Below are 24177 nucleotides of genomic sequence, written 5' to 3' on the forward strand. Positions count from 1 at the left end.
CATTAAAAGAGAGCCACAACTTCCATCACTATTATTCACGTCTCAAGGAGGAAGAGTGTCACAGAGCCCCCATACGGTTGTAAGTGCGCACTGCATGTTACTTCCATTTCAGGAAACATCAGCGCCATTTTTGACTGTAAACATCCGGTGAATTTTGTAAAGCCAGTGGTGAGCGGGAGGAAAGCGACTGGCGCCATCTTTACTCTTTTAATGAGGACAACAAGGGGGATTACGCCGGGAGACGTAACCTTACCTGAAATTTCCCTCGCATGTGCTATACTTTCGGTAAGTATATTTGCACTTGCACATTTTTTAAATGTTTAATGCAAGCAAGAAAGTCTGCAAGTACGGTCGGGACCATTCGTGCAGGCCTACTCAAGACGCGCTTGTAGCATTTAGCTAACGCCACATTTGCGATTGTGTGAATTCACATGTAAACACTGCACAATTCAACACGTAATTGATTTTCAAATACTTGACTAACGTAATGCATTTTGGAGTCCTGTGAAGATGATGACGGGACAGTTGTGCTAAAATCGTCGAAGCGCACGTCGATGCGTTTTGTGGTCATTGCGAATGCTAATTCAAGCCTACTCCTGCATGGACAAAACTCCCTCCTGGGGACTTTATTAACTGATGTTTTTTTTGTTTGAATTAATGTACAATTGAAATTGAATGATGACTTCATATTCATCAGGGGCGATTTTAGGTACAGAGCTTTAGGGGTGTTGAGCACCCAGTGTCTGGCTGGTTCAAAACTTTTTTTCTTCATTCTACTTTATGTAACAACGTTTAAAATTAAATTATCTTACCATGTTAATGACATATTTTGCTAAGTGCTTTTAATTTAAAAAAACGTTTTTCTCAAAAGTATGTTCGTTTTAAGGCCGTTTTTTTCTTAATTGAATATTCATTTTTAAACTATGGCTCTCGTGAACTTCCATCATAACGGACTCTCACTCACGGGCGAAGCCAGCCTGTTATTGAGCACCCCCCTAAAAATAGACCATTTTAAAAATTCATTTTTTCCTTAAAAAGGATAGGTGACGCGTAAATAAAATGCTAAACGCTAGTTAACATATAAAGTAAAACAAAAAATGTAAATAATGCAGTGTTGGAAGTACTCCAATGCATTGAAATGGTTCAGTCACTTTGATTCCTTGAACTGCTGTCACCCGCGTTCCAGTTTTTCTTTTTGCTCTCACTGTAATACCTTGGAGCCTCCACAGACTCCGCCACTATGCTGCGAGGGACACTAGCTTCAAACTTCAAATTTATTGAACCATTTCAAAGCAATGGAGTATTTCCTACTGTTTTTTTTTCACTTTTTATGTTTTCCTTTTTTAATGTTTTTTTAAACTAGTATTTTTCATTATTTTTAAGCTTATTTTGTCCTTTATTTAGGAAAAGAGTTTTCAATATGCTATAATCTTTGAGCACCCCCAAAGACGGGCTGGTTTCGCCCATGATCTGCATTGTAATTTTGCCTATAAGTCTTAAATCTAAATTTCAAACGTCTTCATTTTTTTCCCTGTATTATCTGCTTGATGGAGCAAATAACTGAATAAGTAAACTAACAAAAGAATGTAACTCTGTGTCGTAAGATTTTTAATCTTCTCAGAATATCGTTCTTTGATCAATAAATTTAATGTGTCGGTCGGAAAATCCAGATTTCAGACCTCTGTCACAGGGTTGCCTGGCTGACGTATTGAACCAGTCGCGGGGGTATGCCACTTTGCCACCCCAAACAGTTCAGACCCGTGCTCTTCCCTTCTTCATAGAGTACCCGACGCCTCAGTCCCACCCTTAGTCCAGGCCAGTTCCCCCCTCGGTGCCAGCGCAGTCCGGACGCCCTTACAAACCTTACCCCGGCTGCCGGGTACGAAATACCTTCGGCGCGTGGCCCTAAAGTCGCAGCATAGGGCACTGGGGTCAATCACGACTCTGCGCCCGGGCTCTCTCATCTGTGTGTCAGAATAGATTTGATTGGGTGTGGAAAAATCCTGGGGGAACCCTCATCCATAGGCGTTTGGACAAAAAAAAAATGATTCATGTATATATAGTTTATTGTGATTTTATTTTTACGTATTTTTAAAATCTACGTTTCTCCTCAGAATAGATTTTTGTGATGTGATCGGCGTATCTAATCAGAAGGCGTGGGGTGGGTAAAGAGAATACCCTGTATCCTCTCCCTCCCCTTAAGGAGCAAGAGCCAGGAAGAGAGAGGTTTGGCTGCATCTGAGCCTAAATAATCGTCCCGTCTAATAAACGAAAATGCCGGTGCCGATTATCAGTCGACTTCTATTATCGAGTATATCTATCATTGTTTTTTGTCGAGGAATTGTTGCAGCCCTAAAGTTGAATTGGACTTGTTTACAATAACGCAGACTGTGCCACACTGTTAATGAAACATTGCTGTGTTTAGTTCACCAGGTGAGCCTACGCTGTTGTGTGTGACGCAGTGGTACCGGGGCAATGTTCTACGCCCATTTTGTCCTTAGCAAACGTGGGCCGCTAGCCAAAATATGGCTGGCGGCCCACTGGGACAAAAAGCTGACCAAGGCTCATGTGTTCGAATGCAACTTGGAGAGCAGTGTGGAGAGCATCATCTCACCCAAGGTAACAAACCAAAGTACACTTTATTTTACTTCATCTGTTCAGTAAAGTTCTATTTTATGTTCTTCTTTTCAAATCACTGGTTGACATGGGCTAATATATATTTTTTTACTCCTAGGTGAAGATGGCATTGCGTACATCAGGCCACCTGCTTCTCGGGGTTGTGAGAATCTACCACAGGAAGGCTAAATACTTGCTTGCTGATTGTAATGAAGCTTTCATCAAAATCAAAATGGCTTTCAGGCCAGGTATAGTGGCATTCACCTGGTGTGATCTCTTTTTTTGAAAATGTTCCTTTACCATGGTCTTAGTTTACGCATTGTCACTCCTACTTGTTTTCAGGTGTGGTGGATTTGCCTGAGGAAAACAGAGAGGCGGCATATAATGCTATCACCTTACCTGAGGAGTTTCATGACTTTGACCAGCCACTTCCTGATCTTGAGTAAACTTATTTACTACATAATCCCTCATTATATAAAATGTTATTCCTTCATTCTATTGGGCAACCCAGACAGACAGTTTACCAATTGTTTATATTTAATGAGGTGACAACTTAAGCTAGCTCAGAATTGGTTTTCAGTAAATTTGTGCCATTTTTTAAAAACTTTTTTGTTTGTCGGGCCGAATGAAAACGCCATAGAGGTTGCATATGGCTCACAGGCCATTTTTTTGCCCACCGTTAATCTATAGCAGGGGTCTCCAAGCTTTTCCGAACTGAGAGCTACTTTTTGTTACCAAATAGCGCAAAGGACACCCAGTTTCATATTAATTTCTAAAATAAGAAATAGATGGCTTGCTACATAGCTAAAGGGGTGACTTGATAGTTAGCCAAAAAGGTAAATGGGTAAAAATAAACTAAAAGGCAGCTAGATAGCTAGCCGAGAGTGAAAAGCCATATAAATAGATAGAACATTAAAAACAAAAAAAGCTAGATGGCCAGCTATAAAGGAGCCTAAAATTGAACTTGATAACTGGCAAAAAAAAATTAACTAGATAGCGTGCAGAATTGTCATATGCACCGTAAAGAACCACGTTTCCCTGCACAATTAAATTCTTAATTGCTGTCCACACAGTTGCCAGTGTAAAATGGAAACTGAGAAACTATATGTGTACATAAAATAATATTACAAATCTTAAAAGCCAAAAACAAGATTAACTCAAGTTGAGTATAGGCAATAAGATAAAAGTAAAGATAAAACACAGTTGAAAGTGACTAGTGTAATAAAGTGTCTGTAGTGTGCTGAACGTGTCTGTCGTGTAATGGTCGATTAGCAGCCGTTTAAAGTCTGAATGGCAGAGGGGTAAAATACATGGAGTCAACTACCGTATTTTCCGCACTATATGGCGCACCGGGTTATAGGGCGCACCCCCAAAAAATAGTTTTTTGGTCCTATATCTTCCATAGATAAGGCGCACCGGATTATAAGGCGCTACAATGGGAACGTCGACAAAACACTCAGATGATTCAGTCAAACTGATTACCCCCTTAACATTCCCAAAGCTTGCAAAGAAGCAAATACGTGTCGTAGACACGTGCGGATGCGGTGTCCGTACGATGTCACTTAAATGCGTCATTTCAAATATCATTCGGAAGGTTGAAGTCTTGGGATTCAAGAAATGCCAAACATTTCTATGTTTCTATTTTCTTTTTCGCTCACAACTTTACTGTGCATATGACAATAAACACTTGGAATTGAGTTTAATTCACTCAACTCATCACAGCAACATCAAGATCGTTCTAAAACAAGATACCGGGAAAATATAAAGCCGCATAACTTACCTAAGTTCTCAAGTTCAATAATGATACGCAATCATGGTCTTCTTACAACTGTGAGTGAAGTAAATCCAGGAGAGTAGAATATTTACAAATACAGACTAATGAAACATGTTTCTTTATGGCGTACTTTAGCAAGCTTGCTACGCCATTGCTAAAGTCGGCCGATTGCAGGGTTTGTTTTGTCCATCTAGCCAATCCGAGGCTCCGAATAACTTCAGCCAATAGCGATCGATTTAACGGATGATTGACACATCTTTTTCAGCCAATTGCAGGGTTTGTTTTGGCCCTCTAGCCAATCCGAGGCTCCAGATAACTTCAGCCAATAGCGATCGATTTAACGGATGATTGACACATTTGTTAGCCAATGAAACGGCGGTATATAAATCCCAGCATACACCGCGGACTTGCTACGCCATTGCTAAACTCGGCCGATTGCAGGGTTTGTTCTGGCCATCTAGCCAATCCGAGGCTCCGAATAACTTCAGCCAATAGTGATCGATTCAAATGATGATTGACACATTGGTTAGCCAATGAAACGCCGGTATATAAATCCCAGCATACACCGCGGACTACTCCACTTTCGGGGTAAAATCGAATCAGCGGCTGTTGAGTAAGTTGCGAGACCTTGCGAATTTAATATTGAGCCATATATAAGGCGCACTGTGTTATAAGGCGCATGGTCAGCTTTTGAAAAAAATTAAGACTTGTAGGTGCGCCTTATAGTGCGGAAAATACGGTAATTTAAAAGAACTCTACTAGAAAATCACATTGACCCAGCACTGGCGAGCTATTTTCAGAACAGGTCCACCGACACCATCTTGGAGACCTCTGATCTATATGAACTAGTTGAGTAATAATAGACAATCACTACCTTTCAAAGTGCATTTTAGATTAAGGTCACTTCCGTAATTTCTCGACATTTCGAACGCTTTACAAAATGGCGCGCCCTGTTTATAGTGAGCTATGGAGGGAGTGGTGTGCAAATCTTGCACTACCAATATCATCCCTAAAGCATTAATCTATTAGCAATTTGAAGAAATGCTGCAACTTCAGATTTAAATGTTGGTGCCTCACAAAATGTGTGTCTCCTTAAGTGATTTACCGAATCTTTTTCTTAGTATCCCTCTCTTTGTACTTCACATAGTGACATTGATGTGGCTCAGCAGTTCAGCCTGAACCAGAGCCGAGTTGAAGAGATTACTATGAGGGAGGACGTTGGCAATCTCAGCCTTTTGCAAGACAATGACTTTGGTAAGTCCTAACAATAACTACGTTTACATGCAGGCAATACTTGGCTTGAAAACTGAATATTGGATATCTGGAGTAGGGATAGACCAAAATGTTTTTTTTAGGGCTGATACTGATTATTATTAACAAGAGGAGGCAGATAACTGATATTTGGAGCTGATATTATTTTTCTGTTTAAGCTTAAAATTTGGCGTGAGAAATAGTTAATAATGCAAAAGTCAACAAAGATTTTTTTGTTACAAATTCCAATAAAACATTACTAGTACTGCGAAACCTTTTACAGCACATAAATAAGAATTTCAAAACAATTAAAAAGACTAACCCGTCAATTAAACCAAAAACTAACCGTACAGAAATACAATTTGGCATAGCTGCAACTTGTATAAACATACAATCTTAAATGGCTCCCTGAAATTGATTACTGTAAATTAGAATATCAACACAACTAACATGACCAATTTTAGATAGATAGATAGTTAGATAGATAGATACTTTATTCATCCCCGCAGGGAAATTCACAATTTTGCACTAAAACCAAAAACTAACAGTGCAGGGAAAAAAAATTGACTTAGCAGCAACTCATGTACAGGTACATACAACTTTAATAGCTTCCTTGAAACTTTTGAAAGTAAATGAATTACAACTTCAATACAAATAACATTAATGATGAATGATTGAATGAATGGAATTTTATTTCGAACATGAGAAAACAAAAATAAAACACGTCAAAAACAATGTGAAGGTAACATGAAAAGGAATAGGAAGAAGCATATGCTTATCTGACCCTGACCCTAATCCACGACCTTAATAATATTGTCTTATTAATAATAATAATAATAATAATAATTTCCTTTGTATTGTCATTCTTTGTAAGAACGAAATGTCGATACACCTGACCCGTTCTAGCGAGCCGATGCAGCCGCAGCCAACAGAGGGCGCCGCCATTTTACCAATGTTATAAGTCTTAGGTATGACTCGGCCGAGGCGCGAACCAGCGACCTCCCAGTCTCAAAGCGGGCACCCTACATCCTGTGTATTTACCTACACCCCAAGAATATACATAATACTATTAATTATAATTGTTTATTTTATTAATAACAATAACATTATTCATGATAATATTAAAAATAATATTAAAATAAACAATCAAATATATAAAAAAATACATAAAAATAATAAGTCTTTCTGTTGCATCAAAAACTAACAGTCCAGGCAATGAAATTACCGTATTTTCCGCACTATAAGGCGCACCGGGTTATAGGGCGCATCCCGAAAAAATAGTTTTTGGTCCTATTTTTGACATACATAAGACGCACCGGATTATAAGGCGCTACAATGGGAACGTGGACATAACAGTCAGATTGTTCAGTTCAACTTATTACCCCCTTAACATTCTGAAAGCTTGCAAAGACGCAAATACGTGTCGAGAACACGTGCGGATGCGGTGTCCGTAGGATGTCACTCAAATGCATCGTTCCGTCATTTGGAAGGTTAAAGTCTTGGGATTCAAGAAATGATAACATTCCTTAGTATCTATTTTCTTTTTCGCTCGCAACTTTACTGTGCATATGACAATAAACACTTGGAATTGAGTTTAATTTAAAAATAGACACTCCATTCCATCCATTATCTGCACCGCTTATCACAGAAACATCGAGTTCAGTCTGAAACAAGATACAGGGACAATATAAAACCCGGAATAGCTCACCGAAGTCGTTGTGTTCATAATAATGTGCAGGCAATGTCCTCTTATATCCGTGAGGGTAGTAAATCCAGGAGAATACAATATTTACAAATACAGAATAGAAAAAAATGTTTCTCTATGCCGTCAGCCACGTGCTATACGCATTCATCTTTTTCGGCCAATTGCAGGCTTTGTTTCGCCCTTTAAGCCAATGGCAGCCTGTAAATGATAAAAAGGATCCGCCCCTTGACCTCCGAATAACTTTAGCCAATAGTGATCGATTCAACTGATGATTGACACATCTTTTTCGACCAATTGCAGGCTTTGTTTGCCGTTTAAGCCAATGGCAGCCTGTAGATGATAAAAAGGATCCGCCCCTTGACCTCCGAACAACTTTAGCCAATAGTGATCGATTCAAATGATGATTGACACATTGGTTAGCCAATGAAACGCCGGTAAATAAATCCCAGCATACACCGCGTACTACTTGGCGTTCGGGGGAAAATCTAGTCGGCGGCTGCAAGTTAGTTGGGAAACTTTGCAACTTTTAAATTGATCCATAAATAAGGCGCACTGTATAAGGCGCATGGTCAGCTTTTGAAAAAAATAAAGGCTTTTAGCTGCGCCTTATGGTGCGGAAAATACGGTGGGCTTAGCAGCAACTTGTACATAAAAACTTAAATAGCTCCCTGTTTTTGTTTTTACAATAAATAAAAATGGCTATGTCACCAAATTGACTTAACTTAAAACAAAATGTGCATCAAAGTTTTAACAGGGCTGGAAAATTAAAGTGTGGGCACTCCAGTTTTAGAGCCAGATTGACAAACTAATGTTATGATAGAGGGGACGAGGAGAAGCATGAGACAATAATCGGCTCATCTAATGCATAAAAATGCGTATACCAATGTTACAATCGGTCAAACTCTATTCCGGAGCAATCAGAATGAATAGTTTACATGCCTAGAGACAAACAAAAACTACATATACATGCGTTTGGGCATAATCCAAAATAGGCAAATCTTGAGTGACGTCAATACACAAGTAGGCCTTCAATAAAGGATGCTTTCACTCTTGTTACAACAAAATTCCGTGTTTGTTTCCTGTGCCCACAAAGTGAGCTCCATTTCTGCATCTTGTGTGTCTAAAAGCTCGCGACTCAAAAGCATAGATTTACACTTTTTAAAGATGAATCCAATTTTGGCATCCACTATATATAGATAAATACACAGGCGTTTGAAGGTGTACGCAGGAGTTTGCATGTATCATTTGTCTCTACGACAGTTCCCACAGTGCTTTAAAGAAACAAGCAAGACACACTTCAGGAAATATTGCCCCTATGACCCTAGTAGTTAAGGGATCCAACCAACCAATCCTTGCTAATACACATTTTGTAGTAAATGGTCCATCTTTATAAAGCGCTTTTTGAATGACTGAAGACCTCCCAAAGCACTTTAGAATATACTACACACTTAGCCATTCGGGCATACACTGATAGTCTTGCCTAAGGACACTTCTACATTTTACTCTTGGTCCAAAAACGAGCTCGCTACTACCGCCCCACAATCTGATTAGCGAATAAATATGTGTGCACGAGTAATCAGAACATAAAAGGAAAAACACAACCACTGCAATCGGAAAACTCGCCGTTGGAGTAAAACCTAAAGGGATTATTTCAGTTCTTTGCGTGGATTAACATTTTCATAATTACGGCAATATTTAGTTACCAATCGAATTTTTGCCTGCATGTAAACGTACCAAGTGATGATCAGAAAATTGTTATACAAAAACATACATATTTGTTTGAATTTAAAATAACTTTTTTTTTTTTTACACAATCATATTTCAAATGAACCCTTTACCAAATTTCCTGGACTGTAAACAAAATTTCCTGGACTGTAAATCAGGTTTATATATACCAGTATGTATATATATATATATATATATATATATATATATATATACACACACACAGTTTGGCCGGGGGGTGCGACTTAAATATTTTTTTCCTTCTTAATTGTGCATTTTTTTGGCTGGTGTGATTTATAATCCAAGGTGTTTAATAGTCCAGAAAATACGGTACTAAGAAACTTGCGTATTTTGCCACTCCAGGTTATGGTAAATTTCGAAATACTAATTTTCTATGAAAACCAAAAAAATATTAAGCAATGTCCATTTAGTATTTAAAATGTTAATTTTTAACAATACTTTGAGTCTTACAGTACTGGTCTTAATGACCATTCACTCACTTACTTTCTTTGGTTGTAATTTTGTACAGCAAAGTTGATAATTATCACTACTTTGTTGTTTGCAATTACATTTTTTAAGTGATAACATTGTATTAGAACCACTTTCAACCAAAAAAATGTGCTCTTAATTGCTACTAGGAAAGATATTTCCAAATGTGTAAATTCTCTATCAATTCTGAAATATGATTTTTAATGTTAGATAGAGCTGCTATTTACAATAAGCTGTTTTTCTCTTTAGCTGACTTTGGAATGGATGACCGAGAAATGATGCGAGATGCCAGCACGTTTGAGGAGGATATCATGCAGGGTGCCTCTGCGTCAAACCTTTTGCTAGAACCCGAGCCAGGTCCAGCAAATCTCCCTGATAAATCTAACCACATGGAGTATGATGACTTCGGTGATTCTTCAATGGGAAACAGTGATGGAGGGATGTTAGGTAGGCTTTTAAGAATTCTTCTCATGTACCTTCTCTGTTGATATTTCTTAAAGTGATCATTTTAAATAATTTGCTTTGTTTCAGTCGATAAGCTACTGAGCTCTGAAGATGGTGGTGGCATTTTCGATGACCCTCCAGCAATCACTGCAAGTGTCATGATGCCTCCAGATCATGGAGATGATGAGGACGATTTTGACAACCTTCAATCACGTAAGAACATTCTGCAAGTGATAAACTTAAAGGGATATCCAAATTCTAAAACATAAAAAATGTAAGAAAATAATACATATTTTTTGAGTAATAAATAATATATATTTATATATTTCATCTGTATATTCTAATTTTCCGAGATAAAGCATTTGAAGACAGCTTGTCTCGTCTTAGACTGAGCTGTAACGTCATCAGGGTAACACTGGCCCCCTCGCAAGCCAACCACCATTTTGGTTAAAGAGGTTTTAAATATTTTAAGCCAAGTTTTGGTAGGCCTTGTGTCACAGGTGGTTGCAGCAATTGTACAACAAATGGCACACACACACACAGCTAACGGGGGCTAAACCAGCCAGGACACGGCAGGCTAGTTGGCTGCTAAAATGGGCTAACCGGGACCAGTCGGCGGTAGAACTTGAGGCTGTCCGGCCAAAAGGATGCCGTAAGCAGCCAGGATAACCATGAGCCAACAACAACAAAAATACAGCCATGGCAACAAACATGAACCCAGCCGTAAATATACCTAACGATCATGGCAGGCTAGCCGACTGCTAACGAGGCTACCCTATACCAGACAAAACTGGAAACTTTTAGCAGCCTGGACGCTAACGGGGCACTATCTGGACAATATTATAACAATTGCATGACACGCGGTGAAAAACACAAAGTAAAAGCCACAAGTTCGCAAGCAACGCAATAAGTAAAGTTTCAAATTTTTTCAAGCAGAAATGAGCTCTTTGCAATCAATAATCACTACAATCGTGTCCGTTTTTCACCGGACCTGCCATCTTGGTTGTCATCCATTGACGTCACAGCTCTACAGGAAACGACGCAAATCAGTCAACCATGAGACTAAATTAATCAAGGCCCCCGGCGCATGGAATATTTTGCCACATGCAGGTCTTTAGTGCCCCCTAGGGTCTCCCTGGTGTGTTTTCTTTTTTTAAGTTTGACAATGGAAAACTATGGTTTCAGTAGGACAGACCCGGAAGGTACAGTATATGCGGTCTTCCATATTGTCCACAAGACGACGGCAGAGTGGCCCCCAAATTTTTTTGTTTGTTTTTTGTTTGTTTTTTACCGACTTGATCTTAATTTTGATTTTCAAACGCATTAAAAAAAGTCTGCCAGTTTTGAGTTTAACTTGCCTTAAGTTATAGGAACCCTGTAATACTTTTGTTTGTTTAAGTTTGTTCATGAGTGATAAATAGATGTTTAAATCAAATGAAGGTTTCTACTTTTCAGTCTTGAATATTGGGGGACGTTTTATAACGCTTCCCTGGGATGACTGTATCTGACAATGAGTTTGGATATTGAGTAACTTTATCAGTCTGGACAGAGTGCTGGGGATGTTGCACCTAATAATTAGTTTTTCTGTATTATGTGTTTGTCTAGCGGGTCCAGACAGCCCTGATTCCGGGCCAGCAGAGCCTTTGCCAGCAATGGCTGATCAAACCGAACAGACCACTCTGGTTCATAATGAGGAGGAAGCATTTGCACTGGAACCCATCGACATCACTGGTAAGAGAGTATAACCACGTATATACACACACAAAGAATGGCTAACACGTAGAACAAATCAACGCACAGCTTGCCGCATGGTATAAAAAATTACTCTGCTGAATGTAGTCATATAAAGAAAATTCATGGAGATTACTACCTTCACTGTTTTTTTTTTTTTGTATTGTTTGCTACATGCTACACTGAAAACAGGCCACAATGAAATGTGTATAGGTGCACCATTTACTGTAGTGTGTTTTGGGCAAATACAGCCTGGTGGCGCCATCCCTCTCTGGGCTAACATATGTCCCCACCTGGTCGTAAACCAGGGACCTTTTGTTTGTTAGGCGAATGTGCTAACTACTTCACTACGGTAACATTGCGCATCAATTATGGACATTTATAATGGGCCCAATAAAAAGAATTAAGGTAGTTTTTCTCAGAGGTGGGTTGTAATGGGAAGAATTTGAACTGGAAACCTAAGCTACATATTACCGGCATTATAACCCAACACATATAAACCCCTTTCAGTGTTTGTAAACATGTGAGATAGCCCAGCTGCGTTCGCACTGTTGAGGCAGAAACGTGGAATTTTGCGTCAGTTTATGGCAGCCAATTGATAACAAAAGATCTTTCATTGTAGATGGCAACATTTCAAATAAGCACAAAGTATGTGTAAACAGCCGAACTTTATTTTAGTCATCAAAGTCATTAAAAAGACACTTCCTTTGAGGGGCACAACACAGATTATGCAAGTCACTTTGTGGGGCTTTTGTGTGTGACTTTTTTGCCTCCTATACAACGCTTGTCCATATCAGGTAGGTAACTAGTAATTATACCTTTTTTATCCCAGCAAGTTTAATGGACCATAGTAGTAGCACAGATGACCAGTTCACTCACACACACACATATATATGCACTTTGCTCATAGTTAAACTTAAAAATAATTTACTTTCCTTAAATATGCCGTTAGTGTTGGAGGATCAATAGCAATAATAATGATAACGAAGTTTGGTAATTATTTTCATAAACTATATGAAGATTGATTCATTCTATTATCAGTACCAGAGATATGGGAAAATTGTGTTTGGGAGTCCTTAAGAAGTGGTTGAATTTGGCCATAAAAATGGTGTACGAACACTGCTTTTAGAACCCAATGGTTTACATACAGATTAAGGGATAACCATTACAATTATATGGTAATTATTGTAGCTTTCATTTCCCCATCTCTAAGGTATTAACTCATTTGGACTTCAGTTAATGGTAAATGGACTGCATTTATATAGCGCTGCAAACTCGTCAAATGCCACAAAAAAACTAACGTCCAAATTGAACTAATATCTGAAGTTTGCAGAGTGTTTTGTTGCGTTTTATTTCCATTAAAGAGTTTTTGACTGTCACATTTCGATGCTATGTGTATTATGTGTGTCATAATAAAGCTTAATGGTTGTGCTATGGCACCTCGGTATGTTTTTAGTTCATGTTTCTAATCCGGGTGCAAACCATTAACCACCGTTATGAATGACATGTTTTAGAGAGACTTCCACGGACCACAATCCATTGAGTGCAATCATAATTGCCTTTAACAGAGCGTCCATCATGCTTTTTCTAAGAATAACAACATTTTGTAGTATAGCCGACCTAAGTTCACACACTTTCTGATAAAGCTTGCTAATTTCTGAATGATCAATCATTTAAATATATATATTATATATATTACAATATGTAATGTATATATATTGTATTTTAAAGGGACACAGTTGTTATGTAATGCTACTTTAATCTTGTGTTCCATGCAGGCATGGGCATAATGACAAAAATCGTTATGATAGTTGTTATCAATAATTAGCGCGATAATTATCTCATAGTTTTTCTTTCACATTTTAAGTCTAATTTTTGTCGCTAAGTGAAAGTGGTCAAAATCCGATGCTGCTTTAACCAATCTTTAATGTCAGAACAAAGGGGCATGGTGACAAACTACTACACATCATTTCACAAAAATGGGGAATATATAACAAAATTAAAAGTTAACAAATGAGGTATCAAAATGCAGAACGTTGCACATAACTTGAGGTAGACCTACAATCCCCCTAATAAATAACCATACATACACAGGTTAGCTCTTTTTTTATCTTTCTATCTGGCTATTTAGTTGGCTTTGTACTCTGTTAGCTAGCGGTCTAGCTCTCTTTTATTTTTTTATGTTACCTCACCACCTAACTAGCAAGCTACTTTTTAGCTATTTAGCGAGTTTTTATTTTAAACATTCATATCAAACTGGGTGCCCTATGCGCTAATTAGTAAAAAAAAAGTATTTAATGCTTGAAAAAGGTAGACCCCTGTGTTGGTTAGCCGAATAACTGTTACTTACCTAATAATATGTTACTGAAATTAACAGGAATGTCAATTATGTTATGTTCGTAAACTGTGCAGACTTATTCAGTCCGTTCCTCTCTTTTATTTTAAATTGTCTTTCGAGATGAGGTATGTTTTTGGTGTCGGGTTTTAGCAATTGAATTCCCCCCAAAATGTGACTTATACAGTATATACTCTGGTACGACTATTATGTTTTTGTTCCCTAACTACGCATTTTTGGGCTAGTGCGACTTATACTCCAGAGCGACTTATTGTCTGGAAAATACAGTATACATGCTTGCATTTGCAGTTGTTCTTTAAATTTGCCTTTTTGATTGGTAAGATAGTTACACTTGTTTCTGTGGTTGTCCTTCTGTTGTCACAGACTTTGCAACCAACACTTACAAAACTACAATAAGTGCAATATTAAAACTGAAGTGAATTATCCCAGGATAGAGTTATCATAGGTTTACTGTGCAACCCTTATGATTATTGCAACACCCCCCAAAAAGTTGACTTGTATTAATCAATGATGTTCCTTAAATTTTTCAGTAAAAGAGACCAAGGCAAAGCGTAAGAGGAAGCTGATCGTGGACAGTGTGAAGGAGTTGGACAGCAAAACTATCAGAGCCCAACTCTCTGACTACTCTGACATTGTGACAACCCTGGATCTTGCCCCGCCCACTAAAAAATTGATGATGTGGAAGGAGACTGGAGGAGTGGAGAAGCTCTTCTCTCTTCCAGCTCAGCCTCTCTGGAATGCCAGACTCCTGAAGGTTATGCATATTTAGTATTAAAAGTAACCACTGCATTAAAATGACGATGTGAAAAATTGTTCAGGATTTTAGCAAATTGAGCTAGAAAAGAGACCACATTTGCATAAGTAAATTGAGCTAGAAAAGAGACTACATTTGCATAAATATTAAGCCTTTCACATAAAGCTTAAAATTGACCCAAGTTGCCTCCTGTTTCCACCATGTTCGATTTATTAATGTATTGACATTTTTTCACACATATGCAAAGTTAAAAAAGATAATTATCAACAGCTTTGATGAACAATTGACAGAGTGGAAGGAAAAAAGGGGCTGACGAGGAAAAACTCTGACCTTATCTAGGTCCTGTCCCCTTAACAACTAAAACACTTTTCACATTCCTATCATGTAATCAGGTTTTATAACGAACCATTTTGAGTATCATAAATCACATCTCATCGTCGCCCAAGGCAAACCAATATCAAATATTTAAAATCTAGATCAGCATAATCATGTTTAGCATTATGTGTCTATTTCATTTTCACCTTGACATCTCCCCCTCATTTCTGATCGTTTGGTTTTGCCTTTTTCCCTTTATATTATTTTTTTGTGTTTGTTTATTTTCTACAATAAATTAAAAATAACATTTGCTGATCCTTTCCTTTATTTTAAATTTGTAGATGTTCACAAGATGCCTGACACCATTAGTGCCAGACGAGCTGAGGAAAAGGAGAAAGGGTGGCGAAGCTGACAGTTTGGACGAATTCCTCAAAGAGCTGGAGAACCCAGAGTTGCCAAGAGAGGAAGTTATGGGTCAACACAAAGATGTCATTGGTAAGAATAGAAGGTTTTGTACTGGTGCTTGAAATCCTTGAAAATGCTTGAGTTTTAATGTTGTGTTTTCAAGGTCTGGAAAATGCTTGGATTTTGCATGAAGTGCATGAAAATGTTCAAATTGTGACCATTGCCATGTTTCTTGGCAGTTTGACTCAAAGGAACACGCAAAAATGAATAATTTCAACAACAAAAATATGATGCCAACACATGGTTATGGCGTTCTCATGTAAAGTGTCACCGCCTCATACTGGTCGCACCTAAGCAGACAGCTCTATTTAGAAAACCGGCTTTTTGGCTCTGCTCACTGAGAATAGCCGTTTTTTTTTTCAGCTCCCAGGCGGCTCCTCAGATTTTTTTTTCCTAAATGATTAATGATATTATCAATTAGCATAAAACATACACCAAATTATTTAGTGATTGGCAATTTAATATGCTTTGAAGGGGATCCCTGAAAAACATATGAAATATTAATTATAATATTCACAGAAATTCGAAACAAATTTACCTTTTTACACACTTAACAGATTTAAAATTCAACTGCGCAAAATTCCTGAAAATGCAAAACAATGAAATAAAAATTTAGAGATTTTTACACTTCAGTGCTGTAAATAAATGATAAATGCAAATAAATACATATTTTCAATTCAGACACAGATCGTCTGAAACACATGCAAAAAATATAAATTAAAATAAATAAAACGAAAAGCGAAAAAACAGTCAAGTAATTTTTATTTGTATAGCCCTTAATCAATAAAACGAAAAGCGAAAAAACAGTCAAGTAATTTTTATTTGTATAGCCCTTAATCACAAATGGTCTCAAAGGGCTTCACAAGTTATTACATATAAGAAGTTTAGGTTATTCATATGCTATAGAGTAGAGGTGAGTTATAAGCTTAGACTTAAACATGTCCACTGAGGCAGCAGATCGGTGTAGATCTACAGCAGTCTCTAAGATTAAAAGATTAAATGCATTATTCTTCGGGGCAATCAATATCATTAAAATAAGTCCGAATTTGGCTTAGATTTCCGTCTTTTGTATATACACAGTACTTTTTTTTTCCATTTTGTCTTCCGTATTGAATTACGTTATTACCCAACACCCATAGAGCCTTTTCCATGTTTGTAGATAAGTGTGACGTAGGGAAGCTGCGTGTGCGTTATTACATCAGAATGGCAGAACTCATTTCAGTTTAGAGCAGCCCTTTGACACGAAAAGATCATAGATTATAGATATGAACAGCTCAAAATAACACAAAGTATGTGATAGCAGGAAAATGGCAAATTTATTTTAGTCATCAAAGTCAACAACAATAAAACGTTCTTTTGATCGGTGCTGGATTTCTTTCTTTGAAGGTACTGGAAAAATTGGCCTTTAAGTGCTTAAAAGGTTTGTGAATTTGATAATAGGAAAGGTGTGCGAACCCTGCTAACACCTAATTCAGTAGTTTTCAAATACAGCTCTTGCTAACATTTTGAACCATCACCATGCAGATCAGACTATCATGGAGGAGCCCAGTATGCTGGCTGCCTCTACAATGGAAGGAAGCAGGACAACACTGGATGAGAGCGTCATGCCCCCTCCCTCCACACCCCGTGGTGTTAAGCGCAAAACCTTTGAAAAGGAGGGTGCCGTGCCTGTGAGTTTGACAAAAATCCCATATTTTTATTGGAGTAAAACTAACCCTGAGTAAGCTTAGTGGCTTTATTCATATATCACTCACTGTGCCTACTCTGCCTCACATAAGAATCATTTTACAAACTCACCAGCTAACAATATTCATGGGCGAAAACAGAATTCATACAGTAAGACTTTTTAAAATTTTTATTTATTTTATTTTTTGCAGGGGTTGCACTCTCGAAAGGTCCCATGATAGTCAAAACCTGCACAGGAGAGGCATTTATCAAATAAATCGGGCATGAAAATCTTACCTTTAGGAAAATGTATCCTAATATAAATATACCAATTGAAATATGTCTACCTTCCTCAGTTAAAAAGTGTTGAAGCTCATATTGTCCAAAACAATTGTTTCAAAACAATTGTAAACTATGTATTTATGTTCGGCGCAAATAGCACTAAGATAGCGAAGGGAGTTCTGTGTGCAGAGATCCGCCCACCTCTGCAGCTCACATAATCAAATTGCTCTGAGTGGTTTGCTGTTAGTTTTGAGTATTTACCGTTTGTACTGTGTTTTTTCATTATAAAGTATCTCAACAGTGAACATAGTTTAATTAGCTTCCTTTGAAAAGAGTTCTTAGCAACCTACTGCCAAAACGGGGTTTGTTTGTGTGACACCCTGTCTGTAAACTGTAGTGGAGAATGCCCTCTATATAGTGGACTGAATCATAATCTATTTAGTGTTGCTTCGGCCTGCCTGTACCAAAATCGGGACGGAGTCACATGATTTTGGAACACCACAGAGAAATGTTCAATGGTTAAATTTTTTATCTCTGAGCCACTCATGAAAAGGGCTTGCAAGCCAAAGGTACCTGACCCCTGGTATAGCCAATTGGAATGCAGGCAACGGTGCACAATAACTATCTGCAAAGTTGCCAAACATTAGTAAACTGCCATACAGAGAGGGATTAATGTAATTAGGTTATCTAATGACAAAATCAACTAGTGCCTTTTAGTTGGATTTGACTGACTCTGTTGCATTTCCAGATGGCTCCCTTGGAACAACAGCAGCCGCAACAAATGCCTGACTGCTCAGTCTTGCCTCCGAGGCTAGACATACCACAGGTGGAGCTCCCACCAGAGGAGACCACTGTCAATCTCACGCAGCTCGTCCCAGAACTGGACCTCATCGGAGAGAAGGGGAAAGAGAAGAAGGATGAGAGTGACGAAGAAGAGGTTTGTTGTTTTAGATTGCCGTGATGGGAGTAGATGCTTGACAATTCTTCAGTGTTTCCCATAGAATTTTCTTAGATCATGGTGGGATCTGGGGGCATGGCCCCGGGAAGGAATTATTGTACATTTTATATTCAAACGCACCAATCAGGTGTATTTTCAGAGCAAAATCAAGAAGCTTAATCCATAATTGAATGTGTGCCCTTGTAAACTATCGAATTGTAAATACAATAGTTATATGAAAGGCAATGAGAAAGCAAACGCACCCACGAAGCACGATAAACGAGACAGGAGTTTAATGCAAATAAATAAATGATAAATATACTCGTATCTAATTAGACCAAAAATAATTGCTGTGTTGATGCTGTACTTTTTTAAGGTATTGTTACTGCAAGTATCTAGACCAACCATTTTCAGGCTTTGAGCTACTTTTTGTTACCAATTAACGCAAAGGGCACCCACGTTGATATAAATTACTTAAAATAGCTGTATGGCTTGCTAATTAGCTAAAACAGTGGGAGGATAGCTAGCCAGAAACAAAAACCTACACATTTTTGTTCATTCGTTTTATAAAAACCATATATTGGAAATTTGGATTGTTACATTTCCGATAAAACTAATAAAAAGATGAATGGATTTGTTTAATACACAACTAGATTCTCATTGTACCCTCTTAATTGCTTAAAAATAATGATCAATCCTTTTTTTGTCTACGAAGCCCTTAAAATGAAATTTATTTGAATTTCTAAAATAACAACTTATGTTATAACCATGTTGTTACTGTGTTATTAACAGGTTAATTATTAAAAATAGAATCGGTCAAAAGGTCCGCGGGCACATAGACTGTCCTTAGAGGTCTCAATCAGGCACCACGCAGGAGACCCCTGAATTTGACCAAATCACCAATATGAGTTTAATGTAAATCATTCATATATTTATGTCAGTGATGCGGTACATTACACTAAGTATCAGTAACGCTGCTTTTGTGATTGTTGCTGTGACGGGATCCCGGTTCTCCTTAAATGGTTTCTAATAGGGATGGCCGATGCTGGGAATTTTGGGATAGATCCGATCCAAGTAAATACTTAGTAGTAGGGCTCCACGATTAACCGAGATCCAATCAATATTGCGATGTCACGTGGTGCAATAATGTAACCGCAAACTACCGCAGAATGAGCGGCACCATTTTGGCATAATATAAATGGGATTTTTCCACGACTCAATTTATAGTTTTTGTACTAAATAAAACACATTAAATTGTTCCAGATTTTCCAGGCCAGAAAATACATATTTGTAGAGTATTAAATGCATTAAGTTTTTACATTAAACCGGTTCAGCACCAGGCATGTAATTGAATCACTACTACTTATTTGTAATTTTGTTGAAATTGCTAGGCAATACTGGAAAGCATATGACATAATGTTTCAATTCAACAAGTCTAGAAATGTAGTTAATCTAATAAAGCAAAACATGTATTTTTATTTTTGATTTTATTATTTTTTAAGGACGAAGAAGGTCAAGCTGGGGACCAGGACCAGGAAGAAAAGCGATGGAACAAGAGAACGCAACAGATGCTACATGGTCTTCAGGTACTAAAACATTCACTGCTTCCTACATATGCCGGTTTTGGTATAAACGTTTTAAACAATAGAATCGAACAGAATAGAATGCCTTTGTCATTACACAGGGTGTCATGAAATTAATTGGTGCCCCAAATAGTGCACATATACACATATCATTTTACCTTGCATCGAACTTAAAAAGTTAGAGAATTTAAAAGTAGTGCAATTACCACTGTGCTAAAAGATTGTCTAAATTTACACAACACAAGACATGACACGATACAAAAAAAGTAAGCAGCAACTGTGATAGCACGGATCAATAAGGAATATCGGTTCTACACAGATAATTGGTTATTTACAGGGAGGATTTCGAATACCTGCTAAGACAGAGGTGCAGATGGCACCCAGTGCAAAGTGTGTCATTTCAGTGCAGATTTAAGTTAAGTATAGTCACAGCTTTAGGGAAGAAGTAACCCCTCGAGTATTTGTCCTGGCTCCAATGGATCTGTATCACCGACCAGAGGATAGCAGGTTGAACAGATGGAAGCCTGGGTGATTAATGCCCTTTTATGATTCATTTTGTTCTGATAAGAAATGTGGAATTGTAAAGGTCAGTTAAGGAGGCAATGGTCTGCCAATGACCTTTTGTGGAGTGTTAGTTACCCTTTGCAGCCTCTTCCTGTCTGCTACTGTGCAGCTTGAGTGCCACACTGACACAGCGTAGGTCAGCAGGCTCTTAATAGTGGAGTGGTAGAAGGTCACCAGCGGGGTTTTGCTCAGTTGTTCTTTTTTGAGCACTCTCGGGAACTGTAGGAGCTCTTGGGCCTTTTTGACCAAGGCTGGCATATTGGTTGTTCAGGATAAATCGGCTGAGATTTGGACCCCCAGAAATTTGAATGACTGCAGATACCAAAAGATCCCCATTCACGTTTCCCTTTCTCTACAAAACCATCATGTCACCAATAGATGAATATACAGAAAGCTAATGTCTTGACTTTTTACTATTCGTTTCATTTTACTGAGTCATTTTAGCTCTTCTGTAAAAATTAGTGGATCAAAAGAGAAGGAAACCGAACAGGCAGTTAAAATTCTGCCTTTACAGTGCGGAGTTGTCCCGCGCGTGGCGGAGAGAAGGTATCTCTCAATTTCGTGGAAGACTGAAATACTACCAAAGTAGTCGTGGCATTTCTATAAGCACAGTTCGTACGGGCTCTTGAAGTTCTTGAAAATGATTGAATTTTAATGTTTTGTTTTCAATGTCAGGAAAATTGTTTATTTTTCGTTGAAGTGCTTGAAAATGCGTGAAATTGTTGCCGTCACCATGTTTCTTGGCTGTCTGACTCTAAAGGCCTCACTATATATATATATATATATATATATATATTAAAAGTGTGTGAAAATGCCGCCGACACACCTGCTCTAATAGCTTGTCATGAATGCGTTGTCATGTGAAGCGTCACTGCCCCTTATTGGTTGCACCCAAGAAGACGGCTCTATTTAGAAAACCATCACTTTGGGCTTAGCTCACTGAGAAGAGCCAGTTCCCAAACTGCTCCTCAGATCTTTTTGATTTTTTTATGATATACTATCAATAATAATAAAATATTAGCTAGTTAGCTATCTACCAAAGCCATATCCTCCTCTTTGGGGGTGGCTTGAGTCAAGAATTATGAAACATTTATTCCCCTTTGCTCTTCCTAACCTGACACCGAACATTAAGCCCACAGCACAAGGGGTGAATTGCTGTGCCATGCAACCTTTCACCAGCTCAGTAGCCTAGATGGTAGGGTGCCCGCTTTGAGACTGGGAGGTCGCTGGTTCGTGCCTCGGCCGAGTCATACCTAAGTCTTATAACATTGGTAAAATGGCGGCGCCCTCTGTTGGCTGCGGCTGCATCGGCTTGCTACAACGGGTCAGGTGTATCGACATTTCGTTCTTACAAAGAATGACAATACAAAGGAAATTATTATTATTATTATTATTATCAGCAGAGAGGCCCAACAGGAAACACTAGTTCTTCATCATATGCGTCATTCTTAACTATACTTTGCCATGACATCTATCCCTTGCATGCACTCGTGCATCCATTAATTTAACTGACTTCACATCCAGAGCACGCTTCACCCCATCAAACAAACACAAAATACTCCAAAATACAAAACAATAAAATAAATATTAAAATGAATGTTATAAATATAGCATATAATGCCCCAAAATGATTTACAATTCAATTTTAACCTATTTAGACACCGATATTTTGAAAAACACGCAAATTAATATAGATTGAAACAAGTCAAAAAAAGCAAAAGATCAGCATTTGAGACCAATATCATTAAAATGAGTCCAAACTTGGCTAATTTTTCTGCTTTTCATTTATACACCGCTTCCTTTCTCAGCCCTCCGTATTGAACTCCATTATTACCCAACACCTATGGAGCCCTGTCTGTTTGTATACAAGTGTGATGTAGCCAAGCTGTGCAAGCATTGCTGAGGCAGAAATCATGTCTGTTTATAGCAGCCCCTTGACACAAAAAGATTATAGATCATAGATGGGAACAGTGTAAAATGGCACAAACTATGTTCTTGATCTGCACTGGATTTCTTTCTTTAAAGAAACTGGGGGGAAATTGTATATGAAGTACTTGAAAAGTGCCTGGATTTGGCCTTGGAAAATGTGTACAAACCCTGAAAATCTCCCAAATGAGTTGTGTTGATATCTTGTGGTTTTCTGTGCAGCGCGTCATGGCAAAGACCGGAGCGGACTCGGTCAGCCTGCTCGACTTATGCCGAAACAACAACAAAAAGCAGGCAGCTGCTAAGTTCTACAGTTTCCTTGTGCTCAAGAAGCAGCAAGCTATCGAAGTTGGCCAAACGGAACCTTACAGTGACATCATCGCCACCGCTGGACCCCGATTCCACCTTATATAGACATTGGAAAAGAAACAAAAAGAAAGCTTTCTTAGAAAACAAAAAAAGAAGAAAAAAACATCCCAACCCCACTTCCTCTCTTGTTATAAATGTGCAAGTGTTTTTTTCTTAAATCATTTTTGTGTAAAGTATTGATCGGCCTTTTTCCATAAAAAGCATGGCTTGGGTTTTTGGATATTTGGAGTATTTTTCTGTACTTAATGTAGAATCCCACCGTTATTCACTGAGTTCAAATACAAATTTTCAACAGTTTTATTTATGAAGAAACATGTTCACTGTTTTTGATCCCTTGATTTGTTTTTTATGGTTTTAGCCTTGCCCAACAAGCCCTAGGAACATTTCATTTATTTGGCCTTTTCCTTTTTGCTACTTTCCTTCCTCCCCTCTATTCCATGTGAAATACTCAATTGGCTGTCTGCATATTATGGAAAGATACGGTTTTATTCGTCAACAGTGTGACCTCAGCACGTTATGTTTCCCCAAGTTATTGTTGTAAAACTGTCAAGGCTCTCCCCTGCGGCTGGATATATTTCAGTAAAAAATTATGGCTGATTGTCAGTTACCTTTTTAATTTTCTTGATTTTGCGTTTACACTTGTACACCTTTTTATATTTACAAAACTAGAAGATGTACTTGTTACATATACAATGTCCCGCCTTTTTAGTCTTAAGGTATTCTCAAGCGATTCATCCATAAACTTTGAAAATAAAACTGTTTTACATTCACTGTTGCTGTCTATTTAATTGGGTGTATACACATCAGTCATTGTTGGCCTACCTCAATTTTAAACATTTTAAGTATATTGCATCTTTTCTGGCACATGGGAAAACGCTTGTTCGTTTGACATTTTGAGTGAAGTGAACGGAAGAGCATTGTATCACTATTGAGCAAAGCGAGGGGTGGATATAATGTTTTGGTTTGGGATCTAAGTATTATATATATATATATATATATATATATATATATATATATGAAGGGGCAGCTCGGCGGTGCAGTGGTTAGCGCTTGTGCGGCACAGTTCATGTCATGGGAACCTGTCGTGGGTTCAAATCCAGGTCCAGACTTCCTGTGCGGAGTTTGTATGTTCTCCCCGTGCTTGCGTGGGTTTCCTCCGGGCACTCCGGTTTCCTCCCACGTTCCAAAAACATGCATTTCAGGTGAATTGGCCGGTTCAAATTGTC

The 24177-nt window shown here is 38.1% G+C and overlaps 1 protein-coding gene across 2 annotated transcripts; it reads left to right on the forward strand.

Annotated features, from left to right (window-relative positions):
* The first annotated feature begins 162 nt into the window (after positions 1–162).
* Positions 163–23721, forward strand: LOC148371527 (double-strand-break repair protein rad21 homolog A-like). Of its 2 annotated transcripts, none has more exons than XM_088326061.1 (14): positions 163–285; positions 2426–2619; positions 2735–2864; positions 2959–3058; positions 5538–5644; positions 9810–10007; positions 10092–10217; positions 11610–11735; positions 14622–14845; positions 15502–15655; positions 17150–17295; positions 18321–18509; positions 20012–20095; positions 22805–23721. In XM_088326061.1, exons 2-14 carry the CDS (start codon positions 2476–2478, stop codon positions 22994–22996), a joined length of 1920 nt encoding a protein of 639 aa, XP_088182187.1. In that variant the 5' UTR covers positions 163–285; positions 2426–2475; the 3' UTR covers positions 22997–23721. The 2 variants fall into 2 exon arrangements, with proteins under 2 accessions (XP_088182187.1, XP_088182188.1); XM_088326062.1 differs by lacking the exon at positions 163–285 and adding an exon at positions 557–709.
* Positions 23722–24177: the final 456 nt, after the last annotated feature.

This window comes from Urocampus carinirostris, chromosome 2 (assembly GCF_059441175.1).
Source record: "Urocampus carinirostris isolate Australia breed hairy pipefish chromosome 2, RoL_Ucar_1.0, whole genome shotgun sequence".
NCBI classification, from domain to species: Eukaryota; Metazoa; Chordata; class Actinopteri; order Syngnathiformes; family Syngnathidae; genus Urocampus; species Urocampus carinirostris.

What these genes read in the sequence shown, in the direction of transcription:
- LOC148371527 (XM_088326061.1), top strand. Translation starts at nt 2,476, where the DNA reads ATGTTCTACGCCCATTTTGTCCTTAGCAAACGTGGGCCGCTAGCCAAA. An exon ending in TCAACACAAAGATGTCATTG is followed by an intron (nt 15,656 to 17,149) that starts GTAAGAATAGAA and finishes ATCACCATGCAG; the next exon opens with ATCAGACTATCATGGAGGAG. An exon ending in ATGAGAGTGACGAAGAAGAG is followed by an intron (nt 18,510 to 20,011) that starts GTTTGTTGTTTT and finishes TTATTTTTTAAG; the next exon opens with GACGAAGAAGGTCAAGCTGG.